Below are 17,607 nucleotides of genomic sequence, written 5' to 3' on the forward strand. Positions count from 1 at the left end.
GCATTGTAAATTTGACCATGGGACCATAATATCATATTTCCTAATTTCCCAGCTAGGTTCTGGAACTTTTAATGTGTGGCAAAGAATGTAGGTAGTGATTGAAAGTAATGTTTTAGTTGCTTCTGTTTGAAATCTCATGTCTGTTAGAAGCTAGATGGTTTTGGAATATACATATGATCACAGATCAGCATTTTGTCTGACTTTTGATTTCATCAGTATAGGAAGTTTCTGGTGAAGAATTTCCTTTGTCAAAAAGCAAATCTGAGGTGGTGCAGTGGATAAAGTATCAGCCCTGGATTCAGGAGGACCTGAGTTCAAATCTGGCCTCAGACACTTGACACTTACTAGCTGTGTGACCCTGGGAAGTCACTTAACCCTCGTTGCCCCACCAAAAAAAAAAAAAAGGAAAAAAAAAGAAAATCTGCATCTTTTCTTCACCTTATTATCTTAGTGGCCTAGGGCACTGAATAACTTGTCTGCAATCATATAATTCTTGTGTGGCTGGGGTGAAATTTGAATCTAGGTCTTCCTGACTCTGAGGCCCCCTCTTAGAGGTTCCTAACCTTCTTTAGTCCCCTACCCCTTTGCCTTTCAGTACTTTACCTCTTGTTCAATACGAAATATATCCTAAAGTTTCCCATGTGAAAAGTAAAAATTTCATAAGGAAAATTATGCATAACTTTTAAAATCACTAAGCTTTTTATGTACCTGGAACATAGTAGACATTCTCCTCCCCTACAATACTTAAAATATTTATAAAATTTATAAAATGAAAAACATGTATCATGGAGTTATTGTCTTTCAGAACATAGTAAACTAAATTAGTGAGACCTTATATTCCATTTCTTTTCTACCAACAGTTTTATTCTCAATATAATTTTTGAAAAAGAAATACTTGCATATAATAATGTCCACTTTTTTATTGCTTTGGGTTTGACTTAGAATCCTAAGTCAAAGAGTTAAGTTATGAATGAAATTAAAGGCTTGTGAGCATAGTAAGGAAGAGATATGTTTCTCCAGTGGTTAAAAAAAATGTTGTAAATTGATTGATAGGGAATTAACTTGGATTTTCTGGTTATTATAGAGATCAGTTAGCTCATTTCTCACTGTGTTATAGCTGATTTTTCTAGCTCTCTATGAAAAAGGTTTCATATCTAAACCTCAATCATTTAATTTTTATCAGTGGGAATTACTCCTCTAACTTTCTGCTTTAGTTTTTTCAGATACCTTAAAACTTCCCTCTTCCACCAATGTGATGGTCAATTTTTCTGTCTCTCATCTCTGAAATGAGCTGGTCATATTAAATGACCTTTAAAGTCTTGTTTCAGCTCTCTTTATATGTTTGTTTTGTTTTGTTTTGAGGGGGCAGTGGGGGTTAAGTGACTTGCCCAGGGTCACACAGCTAGTAAGTGTCAAGTGTCAGGCCGGATTTGAACTCAGGTCCTCCCGAATCCACAGCCGTCGATTTATCCACTGCACCATCTTGCTGCCCCCCTCTTTATATGTTTCTTGATGAAGGATTGCAAGGCAGCGAGGTAGATTCTTAATTTCACCTAACCAATTTTGGGTTTCATCCTCCTATTAGCCATTTTTGTTCTTCCCTTTCTAATCTAAAGACTTATTAGATTAGATTTGTAAGACTACCATCAAATACTTTTGCCAGCTTTCATTATGTGTACTCATTTCCTGGCCAAAATCCCATCACTCCATGGAGCCATGATCTAGAATTCCAAAACCCAATCTCATAATGATTAGGACTTACAGATATTTTTATATTGTACTGTTATGTATAAGGATTATAACTTTACTATAACAAAAGTTAATCAGAATTGTTTGGAGAAACTATAGTTATCAAGTCTTTGCTACTTTAGTATTGAATCTTGCCTGAATATAATCAAACCTTTTTTGAACCAATTTTACACTTACTTTTAATCCTGTAATTACAGACATTTATCATAAGCGTGCAGACAGGAAACCTAAAACCAGCCGAAAAAATGTACCTTCTTCCAAACCTGAATTTGAACTTAAGCTGTTGGATTTTCCTAAACTACAAGGTTCTGAGAACAGTGACATACCAGAATTACAAAAGCAACCCAAGTGGGGACCTTTGAGCTCCACTGCTAGTGATATATCCCTCATTAGAGAAGTGGTGAAACCTACATTATCAAAGGTTAGTTAAGGTTTTGTCACTCATGCTTTTTAAGTTGTGTCAAAATATCTTATACCATTAACGTAGACATAAACCTTTTCAGTTTAATCATCTCCTAAAACTTATTCCTACAACTTTAAAAAGCTGAGAAAATAGAAAATATTGCAAACTGTTTCCTAATTTTTAGCATGTATATTGTTTTGGGATCTCTCCCCCCCCAATTGTTATTTAAAATATAAAAATTCAGAGCTATTGTTGTAGTCTTATTTATGGCATTGAAAAAATTTTTTTGTTAAAGAATGTTCATGCAAGTAAAGGTTGGGAACCACTGTTTTAGAATGTATATAATGTAATCATAGTTGAGATAATAAATTATTTCTGTGTTATCAACCCATTCTACAGTAACCTTTTAACTTTTGTGATAGTAAAAAATTAATTATGCTTCATTATTCAGCAGTTGCAATTCAGAAGTAAAGTTGATCTTTAAAAAGAATGCTAGCAATAAGGTTGAGCTCTTTATGTCATGGAAACTATAAATATTCAAGCTTAGTCATTCCTATAATTACTTAGCACTCAGTTTTTTGTTGTGTTTGCATCATTATATTCATGGATATTGCTTACTTTACACAGTATCACTTCATGTAAATGTTCCCCATTAACGTGGCTTAATTGATTGTTGTCTGTCTCATATAATTAGAAAAACACCCTTGTTTGCTTTTTAGGAAGACTTAGTTGTGAAAGCTGAAACAACTGCATCTGAGCCTGACACTAATCCCCCCTCTTCTACAAGAGGTAAGAGTGCCTGTAGAGTGTTTTAAAAGATTTGAGTGATTCATATAAAGTCCAGATTTAACTTGTTCATCAGCTAATTTTGATTTTTTTTTCCCACACCATTTAAAGGTTACTGAAGAATTTTTTAAACAGTTCTTAAGAATAAAATAAAAAAATATTAGAGCATGACAATGAGTTCATGGGCTTAAAGTGAGCAAAGGAAATGTTGCAAACATCTGGTTTGTGTAGTAGGACAGAGAAGGAAAGAGGGAAGCTTTAAAAATGAAATATTTTGTAATTATGTGTGAGATCAAATGAAATAAAATGCTCTTTTATCAATCTTGGCTTGACTTTGAGATAGGAATAAAATATTCTGAGAGGAATTTAATGTAATGATTTTCTCTATAAAATGAGAACAAAATTTAGTCTTTCTTAAAAGAGCAATAATAAAATAGATTATTCTAAACATGTTGTATTTTCAAATTATTCTTTTTACAAGTAAACATTCAAATTGCCCTTATTTTAGATTTGTTAGGGGTTTTTTCCTTTCTTTTTTTTTCTTTTTTCTTTTTTCTTTTTTCTTTTTTCTTTCTTCTTTTTTTTTTGCAGAGCAATGAGGGTTAAGTGACTTGCCCAGGGTCACTCGCTAGTACGTGTCAAGTGTCTGAAGCTGGATTTGAACTTAGGTCCTCCTGAATCCAGGGCCAGTACTTTATCCACTGCGCCACATAGCTGCCCCCTGTTAGGTTTTTTTAAAATGCCTCTCACTTAAATGATAATTTAAGGTGAAAAGTACAAGAATACTGCCAGCATACTTTTAAATAATGTAGAACAATCTGTCTTTTCCCTTGTAGGGTAGCCACTAGCTTCTGACAGGTGTTTACCATATAAAGTTCATCTGCCGATATCTTGATGGATTTCCTTTTGTTTTGTCTGTGTGTAGAATTTCATGGGTATCTAAGAAGTAGTGTTGCTGTACTTATACCTATATTCTAAAAAGAAATAAATTGCCAGTTATTGTGATAGCTGAAGTCTAGTGATCTTTGACTTCTGCTGTTAAAGGTTAGTAGGGACACAATTTGATCTTTAGCTTTTTAATCTTGTGTGTTTGCCACGTGGATTTATGGGCTGTTGTTTTTTAACTGAATCTATTGTTTGTCCTTTTTTCCTGAAGAGAAAAGCATTGTTCTTATTCCAATTAGATTAACCTTGTAGTTAATGAAAAAAGTTTGATATGCATGCAGTAAGGAGGAAAAAAGTTTAGTTGAAGTCTTAGTTACCAGGGGGATTTTGAATAGCAGCCCAAATTTATTATGCTTTGAGGAATTATTTTATGTACTGCATGTTGAACAAACCACTAGAACATTTTAAAAACATTGTTTGAAAGTTCTCAATAATTATGTTTATTTTTGAGCAGAGCTATCTTGGACACCAATGGGTTATGTTGTTCGACCAACAACCACTGAAACACCAACCCTTAAAAATGTTACTTCACTAGTAAACACAAAGAAAAATGGTTCATCAGTAACCCCTAAGAAAGTTACCACATCATTTTCATCACCTGAAGTTCTAACTACCAATGCTTACAACAAAGAAAAACAAATAGCTCGGGATCCTAAAAAGGTATGCAAAATATATTTTGATTCTCTCTTTGTTGATTCTGTCCATAAATATCCCCAAGGAATCCTTTTGAAAAATGGCTTAGTATATAGAGATGATGTTGCATTAGATAATTTGGATCTAAATATGATCCATAAATTAACTCTTAAGAATGAAAAATTAATAGAACAGTGAATTTTTAAGTCAGGTGCCCTAAACATTGCATTATCAGGGAATTCCACTATATTTTTGCTTTTCCTGCAGAAAAGGTCTGGTGCATTGTAACTTGGAAAATCAGTAGAATTTCAGTTCGACACTATAGCTTTGTGAAGTGACAGTTTTATATGGGTGAGACTACTGACTAAAGAAAATCTATCAATCTATCATTCTTTTCCATGTTTTGACCCAGAGTCCTGTTGAATCAAACTAATCCAGAGACTCCATTCATACTGGTGTTCTTCCATCAATTTCTTTAAGTTTCAGCTTTGCAACCATATTCTTCCTGGAACCCAAAGTGTTTGAGACCCTAAAGGCTTTCTGTCGGATCATGGAAGTAACATTGCTGAATTTCTAGTTGGCATTATTTTTGTTTGTGGGTTTTTTTTTGCAGGGCAATGGAGGTTATGTGACTTGCCCAGGGTCACACAGCCAGTAATTGTCAAGTGTCTGAGGCTGGATTTGAACTCAAGAACTCCGGAATCCAGGGCCGGTGCTTTATCCACTGCGCCACCTAGCCGCCCCCAGTTGGCATTATTTATAGTTAGAATTACAGTCCCAGGGGACATCTTGTATAACTCCTCTCTAAAAACCAAAAAAAACTTCTTTATAGCAAATAGATAAAGTCAAAGTGATAGGATCAATTTCTCCCAAGGTTCTCCCTCCTACCACTATGTTGGTTCAGCTAGTTCTTTTCCTAAAAGGCAAGGAAGCTGTCCATAGTACGTGGCTGGTCTAGAACAAATCTTCTTAAACTGTGGGTCTGGACCCCATATGCGGTCATGTAACTGAATATGGGGGTTGTGAAAAATTTGGCAACAGTAAAAGGGTATGTATACTTATTTAATATACTTATACACCTGGAGTCATATAAAAATTTCTCTGGAGAAAGGGGTTGCAAGTGGAAAAAGTTTAAGAAGCTCTGGCCTAGGAGAGTAAGGCTTAAATAGATCTACTGTTGATGGAAGTTCTGTAGTCCTCAGGCTGTGTTGATATGGCTTCCTGTTCACCTAAGGGCATAATCAAGGACCCATCAGATTTAGGATTATCCCAAGTCAATTTAATGAAAAATTTGATCATTTCGGGAGATTTTACTTTATATATTGTTACTTTACAGAAGTTGTTTCAGTTAATTTTTCAGTTCAATCACTAAGGTTTTCTGAATGATATTTGCAAAAAACCAATTATTTGTTAATTTGGTTTCCTTTCTACCTTTATGCATACCCTGAATTTGTTGTTGTTTTTCATTTTATTGCCATTGCTAACATTTCTATAGCTATATCAAATTATAGTGGTAAGAGTGGTAACTTTTACCCCTGATCTTCTTATTGGTAAGTCTGACTACACGGTAAGGCATAAAAACCTTAAAAAAATTCATAAAGCAGAAATATGTAGCCGTAATACAAAAAAAAATTATAAACAATAAATGTTATTTGAAGAAAGGATTAGAACAAATTAAGCCTAAATAATTTAATCTTAATGTATCAAAGAACAAATAATATGAAATCTAGGTAGTTTCATCGAAGAAAATCACAAGACAATATAAGTCTTATGGGATTCAGTCAAAGCAGTACTTAAGGGGAAGTTTCTATCTCAACACTCATCAACATATGAGAGAAAGAACACAGTAACTAACTTGAATGCAACTAAACAAAATAACAAAGAAAAAACACAAACACGAAAGTAAAAATTTTGAAAACCAACAATTAAAAAACTGGGGGCAGGGGACCAAATAAAAAGACAACAACTAGCAGCTTCTTAATTACATTAACAAAAGATAATCCTTAGCTAATCTGATTAAACCATAGCTAATCTGATTTAAAGAGTAAAACCAAATTGCCAATATCAAAAATGAAAAAAAAGAAATTCACAACAAATGAAGATTTCATTAAATATGGCTTCTAGGGTTTTTTGTTTGGGTCGTGGTTTTTTAGGGGAGTCTGATGATCTTTGAATAAATCTTTCCTTGACTTGTTCTTCATATTTTTCTAATTATTCTTTTAACTGTGTCCTAATACTTCTTTTTGTCTTACTGAATCGTTCAGTTCTTTTTGCTCCACTACATTTTTCAGGAAATCTACTTGGGCAAGGTTTTAAGCTTTTTATTCTAAATTATTCTCCTATTTATTTATTTGTTTGTTTGTTTGTTTGTTTATTTCGGGCAATGGGGGTTAAATAACTTGCCCAGGGCCACACTGCTAGTAAGTGTCTGAGGCCAGATTTGAACTCAGGTACTCCTGAATCCAAGACCAGTGCTTTATCCACTGTGCCACCTAGCCGCCCCCTCTCCTGTTTATTTACTTTTTATTTCTGCAAGGCTTTAATTTACATTCTAATTTTATTTTTTTCTCTTTATTTCTTCTAGCTAATCAGAGCCATTGTGGAGAAGGCTCTGCTTATACTCATTGTTGTTCTGACTTTACCTTTTGTACTTCTCTTAACCTACTTTATTTCTTTTTGCATTTAGTTTTTTCTTATTTGTCATAATTACAGCTTTGGTTTTTGAATTGAGATTTAGTGGTAGATCTTGGCTTTCTACTCCTGTAATTTCGGAGTGGTAAGGCCTTATTTGGTCCTGTACCCTCTGTAGAGTAAATGTCACTGCTATTGAAGTTCTGGATGACATGGTTGGGACCAAGCCTTGCAATCCCTGACATAAGCTTCCTCTTCTGGTGGCCCAATGAAGGTTTTGGTGTTGGCTCAGCACTGTCCCTTATCCCTGAATAATCCTCAACTGGGCTCTGGTTCTGTTGTCAATGTGGCCCTGACAGACCTCTGTTGAGTGTTGGACACTGTTGTTCTCAGGCTTTCTACAAATCCCTTTTCAGCCTCCTCCCCCTCCACCCACCCCCTTCCCCATGTGCTCCCAGGCACTGGGTTGATCTTGTCTCCTTATCTCCTTGTGCTCTAAAGCATGCCCTGCTCCACTGTCTCCAGGTACAGTGATCCATCAAGGATGGCCCAGTCTTCTTCCCTTCTCATGTAGTCCCAGGCAAACATCCAGATGTGGCTTCAGACCTTGAATAAAAAAATTTCACATCAGCTTTTCTCTCCCTTGTCTTCAGTCAGAGTACCTGTAAGCTTCAGTGCCCTTTTAGCAGAAGTTGGACTAGCTTCTGATTCTCCTAAAGTATTGCCACTCAGGTCATCCTCTGGCTTCAGATCTGCTTACCACTCTAGGTGCTAATTTCCATCTACCTAGGTTCAGCCCATTTCTTCATGTTTTCAGACTTCTGTCCTTATTCCTATGTAGCTCTAGGCTGGACAAAGGAACTACTTTCTTTGATCTTCTTGATTTTTGATCTAGTACCCTTTTAAATCTTTTCTTGCATAGTTCCAAGTTGTTTTCCAAAAGAGTTGGACCAATTAATTTGCAATTTCAACAACAGCGTAGTATTCATAAATTAATACATGCTCCACAGTTGACCATTACAAAGTACATTTAATATGCAAGTTGATTTACCTGAAGTTTTCAGTGACATATTTGTTACATAAAAGCAAGTTATACTTAAATTATTTTAGTGTCAGTTTAAAATCTGAGAAAATATTTAAATGTTACTCAAATGTGGATTTGCCCAGAGTCCAAGGAAGAAAGATCCTACTTTTATGCAAGCCTACTGGTTCATTATTGTGTCATTTTGATCAGTTAATATTAATTTAGTACCCAGTCTGTTGTATAGTACTTTACCCATCTACTGTGTGCAAATAAGAAACTTCTCAAATCCAGAATATTATCTGTAGCCCTGTACAGCAGTTTTCAAAAAATGTTTTCCTTGTTCCATAAATTATATTTTTCTTCTTGTGGAGTGAGAACTATCTATGGAAGACTTGTTAAATGACTTTTTTCAATAGGCTATCACAACTTCATGAAACTTAAATGAGAAACTAGGCTTTGTTACAAGAGAAAACCAGTGTATGTGGAGCCCTAAGCAAGAGCAAAGAGTTCACAACCCAAACAAGCTTGCGTGTTTATGAAATTGCAATAAAGAGAGGAGGAGAAACAAAATGAGAGTGACAGAGGAGGAGAAATCATGAATAACTAAGGTGGCAAAAGCAGCATTCTTTTCTCTTGGGAAATGCTAAATTATGAAGATATGATGGTCTGCTTATCTGCAAGGGTTCCCAGCTGCACAATTTCTCAATCTGGTGCAGACAACTGGTACCTGTCTTGACTCCCATGGACACACTAGGAATCCAGCTTGGGGTGCAAACAACAAGTTTTGTCAGCTCAGGGGGGTGTTTCATCCATGGTATGTGAAAGGCCTCCTGCATACTTGGGGTCTAGTGTTTCTGGAAAATGTGGCAACTCAAAGAGATAAGTTCAGGGAACCCCTTAACATTTCTTAATACTTTATAACCCAACTGAGTTAACTGTTTTAGTATACTGTATTAAGAGAGATTTAATTCATTGTCATCTTCTGGTGGGTTTTCTAAAAAGCAGTATTTTTTCCACTCATTTTGTTTTTCATAGACAAAAAACAACAATGTGGGTGAAAGTGACCAGGAAGAAATGAGAAAGAACAAGAAAAAGAAAAAGAAGCCTAAAGCAAATTATGAAACTCTTACGGTCCAAGAGCCACCAAGGATTGAAGTATATTTGTTTTTATTATTAAGTTTCTGTGGTGTGTTAAAATATATTTGTGTTCATAGAAACCTAAGCTTATATTTGTTTTCTAATTGAAATTGTTATTTTCTTTAATTTTCTAGCTTTAAAGTAAATAGAATTGTCGTATATTTTTTCTTTGGACAAAACTACTTTTGTTAGCACTTAATCTTCATTTACTTAATTACACTCTTTTCCAGGTACTGTATAATCTCCCTGATTACCTTTATAAAATACAGTTTTTACTAAGAAGATACCTATTCAGTCTTTCCAGGTTACTTAAAATAGAAAAACAACTGTAGAACCTCACTGTAGAGGAGAATTTGGCATAAAAGTTCTATTTTCATACGTCATCTCTAAGTGGATTCAGAAAAGGACTTTGCTTAGGGTGCCTTGTGTATATAGATTAGGCTAGTGTTTTTAAGGACAGTGGAGATTATTTAATGTCTGTGCTTCCTGGGGCTTAAGAGGCCCAACCTGTGGAGAATTGGTGTGGGAGGATTTAGTTTAATTCCTACTGCCTTTATGGGAATGCCTTTCTGACCTAACTTGCCTGTTGTTGCCATGGTGTGAATATGGAGGTGGAGTGTTGCAGCCCTCTTATCTGAACTGCTATGTTTTTAAGTTTAAGGATTGTATCCTGCTTACCCTTTGTCACTAGTAGAGTTGTTTTTATTGCATTTTGTAGTCTTAAGTTCCTCATATTCTTACCCCAAACCTGAATCCATAGACCTGAGTTAGTCTTAGCCTAGATGAGTGGTTCCCATGTAGCAGAACACATTTATGAATGTGGTCCAAGGGGTTCATACTAAAAATTATTTAATGGTATCTTAAGCAGTAAATAATTGCTCAGTAGTGTTACAAATATATTTTCCTCTACAGCCTATGTAAAATGTGTTTTATATGAAGTCTTGCAGATAATACTAACATATGAGGCTTTGCTGAATTTCTTTTGAGTCTTAGAGAATGTTCTACATAAAATATTTGTAACTATTTTATAATTTTGTATTTCACCTTCACAATTATAGGTAGAATAAAATTGTGTAATTATGAAACAAATTTTATTTGGAACTTTTGGGGGCAAAAATTCTAGTAGCTATTTTAAGCACTCAAAGAATTAATAGAAAATAATATATACAAAACTTTTTGTTGTTGAAGGAGGTTTATGAAACAAAAATCATGGGGATCCACTATGTTCTCAATTGCATAGACTGTAAGGATTTGTATTTCCTTTCTGTTCTGGTTTACATTTGCCCCATTTGGCTTCTTTTTTTATGTTATCCTACAATAATTAGGCTACCTTATGTTTTTTGGTGCCCTTTTTTTTATAGATGCTTTCTAAGAGTCAGCTTGATAGCTGGTCAAGCCTGTATTGGTCTCTCAAACTTTAGAGAATTAATTCTCAAGGATTTTTAAAATTTATTTTATTTTTTTCATGGGGCAGTGGGGGTTAAGGGACTTGCCCAGGGTCACACAGCTAGCAAGTGTCAAGTGTCTGAGGCCGGATTTGAACTCAGGTCCTCCTGAATCCAGGGCCAGTGCTTTATCCACTGTGCCACCTAGCTGCCCCCCTGAGGCCGTATTTGAACTCAGGTACTCCTGAATCCTGGGCCGGTGCTTTATCCACTCCACCACCTAGCTTCCCCATTTCTCAAGGATTTTTATAACATTTTCTTGAGTAAAAATGCTGAGTACATTGACACTGTTCATACATGGCATATAATGAGGTTTTAGAAATTTATATAATAATTTGGGCAAATAGTAAATTTAATAATTTCTATTTCTTTCTTGTTTTATACCCCTCTTTCCAAGGTAACGCACTATGTTGGCCAAGCGATCTTTATTAATAACTTGAACTGTTTTAAATTTTTTTCTAGAATCACTTTCACAGTTCAACAAATATGTGAAGTACTTGTTGCATAAAAAATACGTTAGGTGCTAGAGATACAAATAAATGGGTCAAGGAGTTTGCATTGTGTGACAGATACAGCTCTGTGTGTGTACATATGTACCCACATATATATACACACATAGACACACGCACACACACACACACACACATATGAGATACAAGAATTGCATGTTGGGGGCAAAAGAGATGCAGCAGAAGAGCTCTAGGAAAATTTGAGGAGAGTAAGAGCACTTTTGGCTTTGGGAAATTCCAAAGCCCCATCAACCACAAAGCTGCTTTTATTTCAGATGTCTGACCAGACCATAGTGCTGGCGTTTACTGCTTTCAAGTTATTGAAAATTTGGGTTCTGTCCTTTCCTTTGGCTTTGGCACATTTTTGGCCCTTAGAAGCACCTTCAGCTTGGACAGCTGGGTTTGTTTTGGAAATTTTGCTTTCTGAGCTTCCAGTTCTGTCTGACTGCAGGGCATGAGAAGTGACCAGGTCCTGGGGAGATGCCCTGTGATCCAGGGGCAGCCTGTTCCTCCAGGCATGCCTTCTACCTTGCTTAGCCTTTCAGGTTTTATTTTTGGTTTTTTGTTTGTTTTACCTTGGACTTAAAGGGGGATCTCTGCAGAATTCAGTAGCTTCTTCCCTCAAGATTCTTTCAGTTTTTAAGAGAGCAGTGCAGGCAGCCAGAAGTCAGTATTCTAGCAGTAGTGCTCAGCAGCTAGGGAAAGTTTTTATACCAGAAGCCCATGAGTAGGAAGCGCCCATCATGTACAGTCTGGCAACTCCTTTAGGCATAGTCACAGGCATAGGGTCCTAATAGGAATGTGGTGGTGACAGCAAGCATTATACTGCCTTTAAAGGGCTATTGATGCCTGAAAATGTAATAGATTTCATCGAGCTAATGATTTTATGTAGGACCACCACCTAGCCCCCACAGCCCAAATGGAAACAGTGGTGAAGTCATAGACCAGAGCATCTTCCAAAGTACCACCAATGTCACCTACTTAATGCCATAGGCACTAATCTTGGGGTCGGGGTTGTCATCTGTGTCGGGATAAAATACTAAATATTCAAAACCTTTTATAACCTAGTCCTTGCCTACCTTTCTAGTCTTTTTTACATCTTGCTCCCCACAATGTACTCTTTGATCCAGTGACACCAACCCCCTGGCTATTGCACAAACAAGATACTCCCATCTCTCAGCTCTGAGCATCCCTTCACTTCTTTGGCTTCTTTCCTATCCTTTCTCCTCTTCCAACTAAAATCCTGTCTTCTCTAGGAAGCCTTCACTCACCGTTCTTATTCTAGTACCTTCCCTCTGTTATTTCCTATTTATCTTGTATATAGCTTGTTTATATATATCTGTCTCCTTTGTTAGAGTGTAGCTCCTTAAGGGCAGGGACTCTTTTCCCCCTCCAATATAATTTTAGCATTAAAAAAATTTTTTCGAGATGTAGATTCTCTCTCTCTCGCATCTGCCCTTCCTAGAAGGCAAGAAAGGTGGTATCAACTATACATATGAAATAATGCAAAACATTTTTCCATTTTAACCACATTACAAAAAAAAAGAACAAAGAAAAATGAAAAAATTATGCTTCAATCTGTACTCAGACTCCCATCCTTTTTCTCTCTAGGGGATAGCATTTTTCATCTTAAGTCCTTTGGAATTGTCTTAGATTATTGTGTTGATCAGAATAGCAAAGTCATTCACAGTTGATTTTCTTACAATATTTCTGTAACCATGTACAGTGTTCTGGTTCTGCTCACTTCAGTTTTTATCAGTTCATGTACATTTTTCTAGGTTTTTCTGAAAGCATCCTGCTCATTATCATTATTTCTTACAGCACAGTAGTATTCCATCACAATTTTATGCCACAATTTGTTCAGCCATTCCCCAACTGATGGACATCCCCTCAATTTCCAATTTTTTGCCACCACAAAAAGAGCTGCTATAAATATTTTTGTACATATAAGTCTTTTTCCTTCTTTGATCTCTCTGGGATACAGATGTAGTAGTAGTATTGCTAGGTCAAAGGGTATGTTATGCATAATTTGATAGCCTTTGGGCATAATTCCATATTGTTCTCCAAAATAGCTTGAATCAGTTCACAACCCCATCAGCAATGCATTAATGTCCCAAATTTTTCCATATCCCCTCCAGCAATTGTCATTTTCCTTTTCTATCATATTAGCCAATCTGATAGGTATGAGGTAGTATCTCAGATTTGTTTTAATTTGCATATCTCTAATGAGTAGTAGTTTAGAGCATTTTTTCATATGGCTATAGATTTGATTTTTTCTGAAAACTATCTGTTCATATACTTTGGCCATTTATCAATTGGGGAATGACTTGTGTTTTTATAAGTTTTATTCATTTCTCTGTATATTTGAAGTATAAGGCCTTTATCAGAGAAAGTTGCTATAAAAATTTTCCCCCATTTTCTTTCTAATCTTGGCTGCATTGGTTTGTGGGGAAATTTTTTTTTTATTTTAATGTAATCAAAATTATCCACTTTACTTCTCACAATCCTCTCTGTCTCTTGTTTGATCATAAATTCTTTCCTCATCCATAGATCTGAACAAGTAAATTTTTCCATGTCCCCACAGGAACTATTATTTTTGCCTCTTTTTATATCCCTTAGTGCTTAGCATAGTGCCTGGCACATAATAAATGTTTATTGACTGCTGGCTGACTGTGCATGTTGGGAGGGACTCTGGGCATAGCTTATTTCCTGTTAGTAAAGGAACTGTGCTGGTAGAAGAGTACCTGCAACTTTTTCAGGAAATTGGCCTGATAGCAGCAGCAGCCTAGTATCAAATTTCCCAAGAAAAGAGTGATTGGCTGTTGACTGGGTACCTGTAGCTCTCCTTTCCTTGGGTTTCCCCCAGTGACTGAGGGCACTGGGCAAGTGGGCAGCCCCCACTATCATCCCTGGTCCCTTCCTCCATTCGAACCAAGTTTTATATGATATAAATAAATAAATAAGTACTTTTGAATGTGCTTCTTGTTAAGAGTATAAACTAATCTAAGTCACATGCCAATGTTCTTGCTGATGTGAATTGTCTTGTATTTAAGTAAAATAACTTAAAGTTTTTCTTCTAAATGAACATTGAAAGTATGTTGTATTTATGTGTACAGTTTTATTCCTTTATTGTACAGCATTGTAGATTTGGAAAACGTGCCACTTTTAGCTTTCGTAAAAACCACTGAGAACTATTATTAGTTGATTGAAAAAGAGAAAACATGGCAATGAAAGTTATTTTTTCTGAATATGTACATTGTATTTTTAAAGTTTTTCATAAATAGATAAAATAGTATGTGATTTATTTAGGATATTGAAGAGTTTCCTAATCTGGCTGTTGCTTCTGAAAGAAAAAACAAAGTGGACCCATCAAAATGTTTATCTAAACATCAACCAGAGGTAACATTTTTAAAGAGGTAAAACATAATTCCTGCTGGTATACCTTTTGTGGTTTAAGTAAACACTTCAGTAGAGAAATTAGAAATTTTACACTTGGACTTTGTCTCCTAAAAGAATTTTTTTTTCTGATTTGTTTCATAATGATAGGACAAATGAGTTGGAAGATCAAATTCTTATCAGGGTTTTTTTTTTTTAATTAAAACATTTTGTCTATTTTTTAATATCCCATAAGTCAATTGACCTCAACTGACAAGAGAGTTTTCTAGTAAACTTATTTTATTTGTTGTTGTTGTTGTTGGGTTTTTTTGTTTGTTTTTGTGGGGCAATGGGGGTTAAGGGACTTGCCCAGGGTCACACAGCTAGCAAGTGTCAAGTGTCTGAGGCCGGATTTGAACTCAGGTACTCTTGAATTCAGGGCCAGTGCTTTATCCACTGCGCCACCTAGCCACCCCCATAAACTTATTTTAAAAGCATGTTGTACATGAAAGAATCATCAAAATGAAACCAAACTGAATAATTGAAAAACCAGAGGTGATTTTGGAGGACTGGTGAAATATACCTACCTACCTCTTCATTGCAGAGAGGTGGGACATGTTCATTTTGTCAGATATAGTCACTGTCTTAGGTGTTTTTGCTTAATCTTTTTTGTCAGAGAGGTCAGTTGAAAGCTATAGATTGAGTGTGGCCTCTAACCTTGCTTCCTTCCCTCCCCTTGCCCATGACCACAATATAATGACTAAAGGCATCAATAAAATGTGTATTATACATCACATTTCAAATGCTATTGCAGTTTTAAGGCAAACTTTAATAGCTTACAAAACCATTGATGCAAAATAAATGCTGATAAATTAAAGAGATTTGGTTTTGTCCAGGATTCTGAAGAACTTGTTAACCGTACACTGACTTCTGACAGAAGAAATGGACCACAGTCATCAAAATTTCACTCTAAACAGCAACCAGAGGTGAGCTTTAACAACAACAAAATCTCTTCAATATGTTAATTAATTTTCTGGAATGAAGTTTAGCCTTCCAGTGAATTTTTTAAAATTTGAGTTTACATTTTGATTGAGTAGATTTATTTTTGTTTACATATATCTTTATAGCATTTCAATATTAGTCTGTTTATTGGGATAGAATTCCCCACTCACATGTTGTGTCATACACAACCTGGCATTCCAGAGAACTTGGCATTTTGATGGACTTTCTTGCAAATAAAACCTTTTGGCTGTCATTTTGCAATCATATCCTTCAGTGAGTACACATTTATTGAGTGTCTGCCAGGCAGTGGAATATGCTAGGTTCTGGGGACACAGGGATAAGAAAATGAAGCAATGGCTTTCTCTTTAAGGAGCTTACATTCTATTGGAGGAGACAGCATGTATATACATGTGTACAGAATAAATATAAAGTAGTTGGAGGGGGATCCCTATTAGTTGGGGAAGGGAGAAATCAGGAATGGTTTCAAGTAAAAGGGGAAAGTTGAGCTGAAATTGAAAAGAAGTGCAAGATTCTACCAGGGAATGAGGAGGAGGTGCTTTCCCAACATGGAGGATGACAAGTGCAAAGACAGGAGAGAGGAGGTGAAATGCCATGTAAGAACTGGCCTGTTTATCTTAAGGAGAATCACCTTGGCAGCTATATGGAGGATGGGTTGGAATAGGGAGAGACTTGAGGCTGGGTATCAATTAGGATGCTGTGTTAGTCATTTAAGCAACAGGTAATGAGAGCCTGAACTAAGGCTGTATGAGCCAGAAGGAAGGAGCTGGATAAAAGGTAAAAGTATTACATATGTAGAAAGGGCCAAATTTGGCAACTGTTTGGACGTGTAGGGTGAAGGGACAGTAAAGGGTCAAGGATAAAGACGTGATTGGGAACCTAAAAAACTCAAAGAATGGTGGTACCCTCACCAGAAAAAGAAGTTTAGCTGAGGGGTGGGTTGTGGGGAAAAGAAAATAAGTTGCTTTTTAGATAAATTGAGTTTAAAAATGGAATAGCCAGTTTGAAGTATTTGATAGGCAATTGGCAAGTTGGAACTGGAGCTCACGAGACAGGCAAAGAACTAAATTTCCTGGCTGCCATAAACTCACTTTGTTATTTTCTTCCAGTCATTTTAACCTCTCTGTACCTCATTTTTTTTATCTGCAGAAATAGTGGGTTTGGTTTTTTAGCTCTTAACATTAAATCATTCTATGAGTATAAGTAAGGGTTACAAGTTTTGGTTAGTAGGGGGCATAAGTGGCCCTAAACATTACTTAAAATGTTTTAATAACATCACGATTATGGTTAAAATTTTCATTAGAGACATGTCTGAATGTATTTTACTTGATAAGTATGCATATATATATGTATGTATATCTACACATGCATGTACACATGTATGTAAATACGGAGGCTGTGTGTATGTGTGTGCATAAAGGAAACACCCCATTTTTACTTTATTTTTAGACTACTACAAAAAAGTTTGGGAAGAAGAGTCAAATTCCAGTGAAGTTGGATTTGGGAGGAATGCTGGCTGCATTGGAAAAAAAGCAGCATTCACAGAATTCAAAACAGTCTTCCAAACCTGTTGTAGTTTCTGGTAAGATAAGTCAGTTATCTTCCTTTCCCTTCATTATCTGTTTGCTTCAGAAAGAAAAGGTTGAAAAAAATTTAACGTTGCATTTTGTGGTTAATTAGTTTTGATAATATAAAGGTTATTTGAATAATAGGTTTTCAAGGAATCACAAAGAAACTGATTTTTATCATGTAGAAAGGAATGAAAAGTAATGGAAATCTCATTATAAAGTGGATTTCACATAGATTATCTCACTTTATCTTCCTACTGATTCTGTCTATAGATCATGTATCCCTATTAGAGAGCAATAAATTGAAGCTTAGAGTAGTTAAGTCATTTACTCAATTAAGTTCATAAATAGTGAAGCTGAAAATATAACAATTATACAAGTC

General features: G+C 35.6%; 1 protein-coding gene across 3 annotated transcripts in view; it reads left to right on the plus strand.

Annotated features, from left to right (window-relative positions):
• Nucleotides 1-17,607, plus strand: part of SECISBP2 (SECIS binding protein 2) — a 55,406-nt gene that overhangs the window by 10,121 nt on the left and 27,678 nt on the right. For all 3 annotated transcript variants that reach the window (XM_043972926.1, XM_043972920.1, XM_043972911.1), the window contains exons 5-11: nucleotides 1,947-2,170; nucleotides 2,872-2,941; nucleotides 4,338-4,543; nucleotides 9,207-9,326; nucleotides 14,572-14,661; nucleotides 15,534-15,623; nucleotides 17,107-17,239. In XM_043972926.1, coding sequence (XP_043828861.1) covers nucleotides 1,947-2,170; nucleotides 2,872-2,941; nucleotides 4,338-4,543; nucleotides 9,207-9,326; nucleotides 14,572-14,661; nucleotides 15,534-15,623; nucleotides 17,107-17,239 — 933 coding nt within the window. The remainder of the gene's footprint in view (nucleotides 1-1,946; nucleotides 2,171-2,871; nucleotides 2,942-4,337; nucleotides 4,544-9,206; nucleotides 9,327-14,571; nucleotides 14,662-15,533; nucleotides 15,624-17,106; nucleotides 17,240-17,607) is intronic.

Source organism: Dromiciops gliroides, chromosome 1, assembly GCF_019393635.1.
Source record: "Dromiciops gliroides isolate mDroGli1 chromosome 1, mDroGli1.pri, whole genome shotgun sequence".
Taxonomy (NCBI): Eukaryota; Metazoa; Chordata; class Mammalia; order Microbiotheria; family Microbiotheriidae; genus Dromiciops; species Dromiciops gliroides.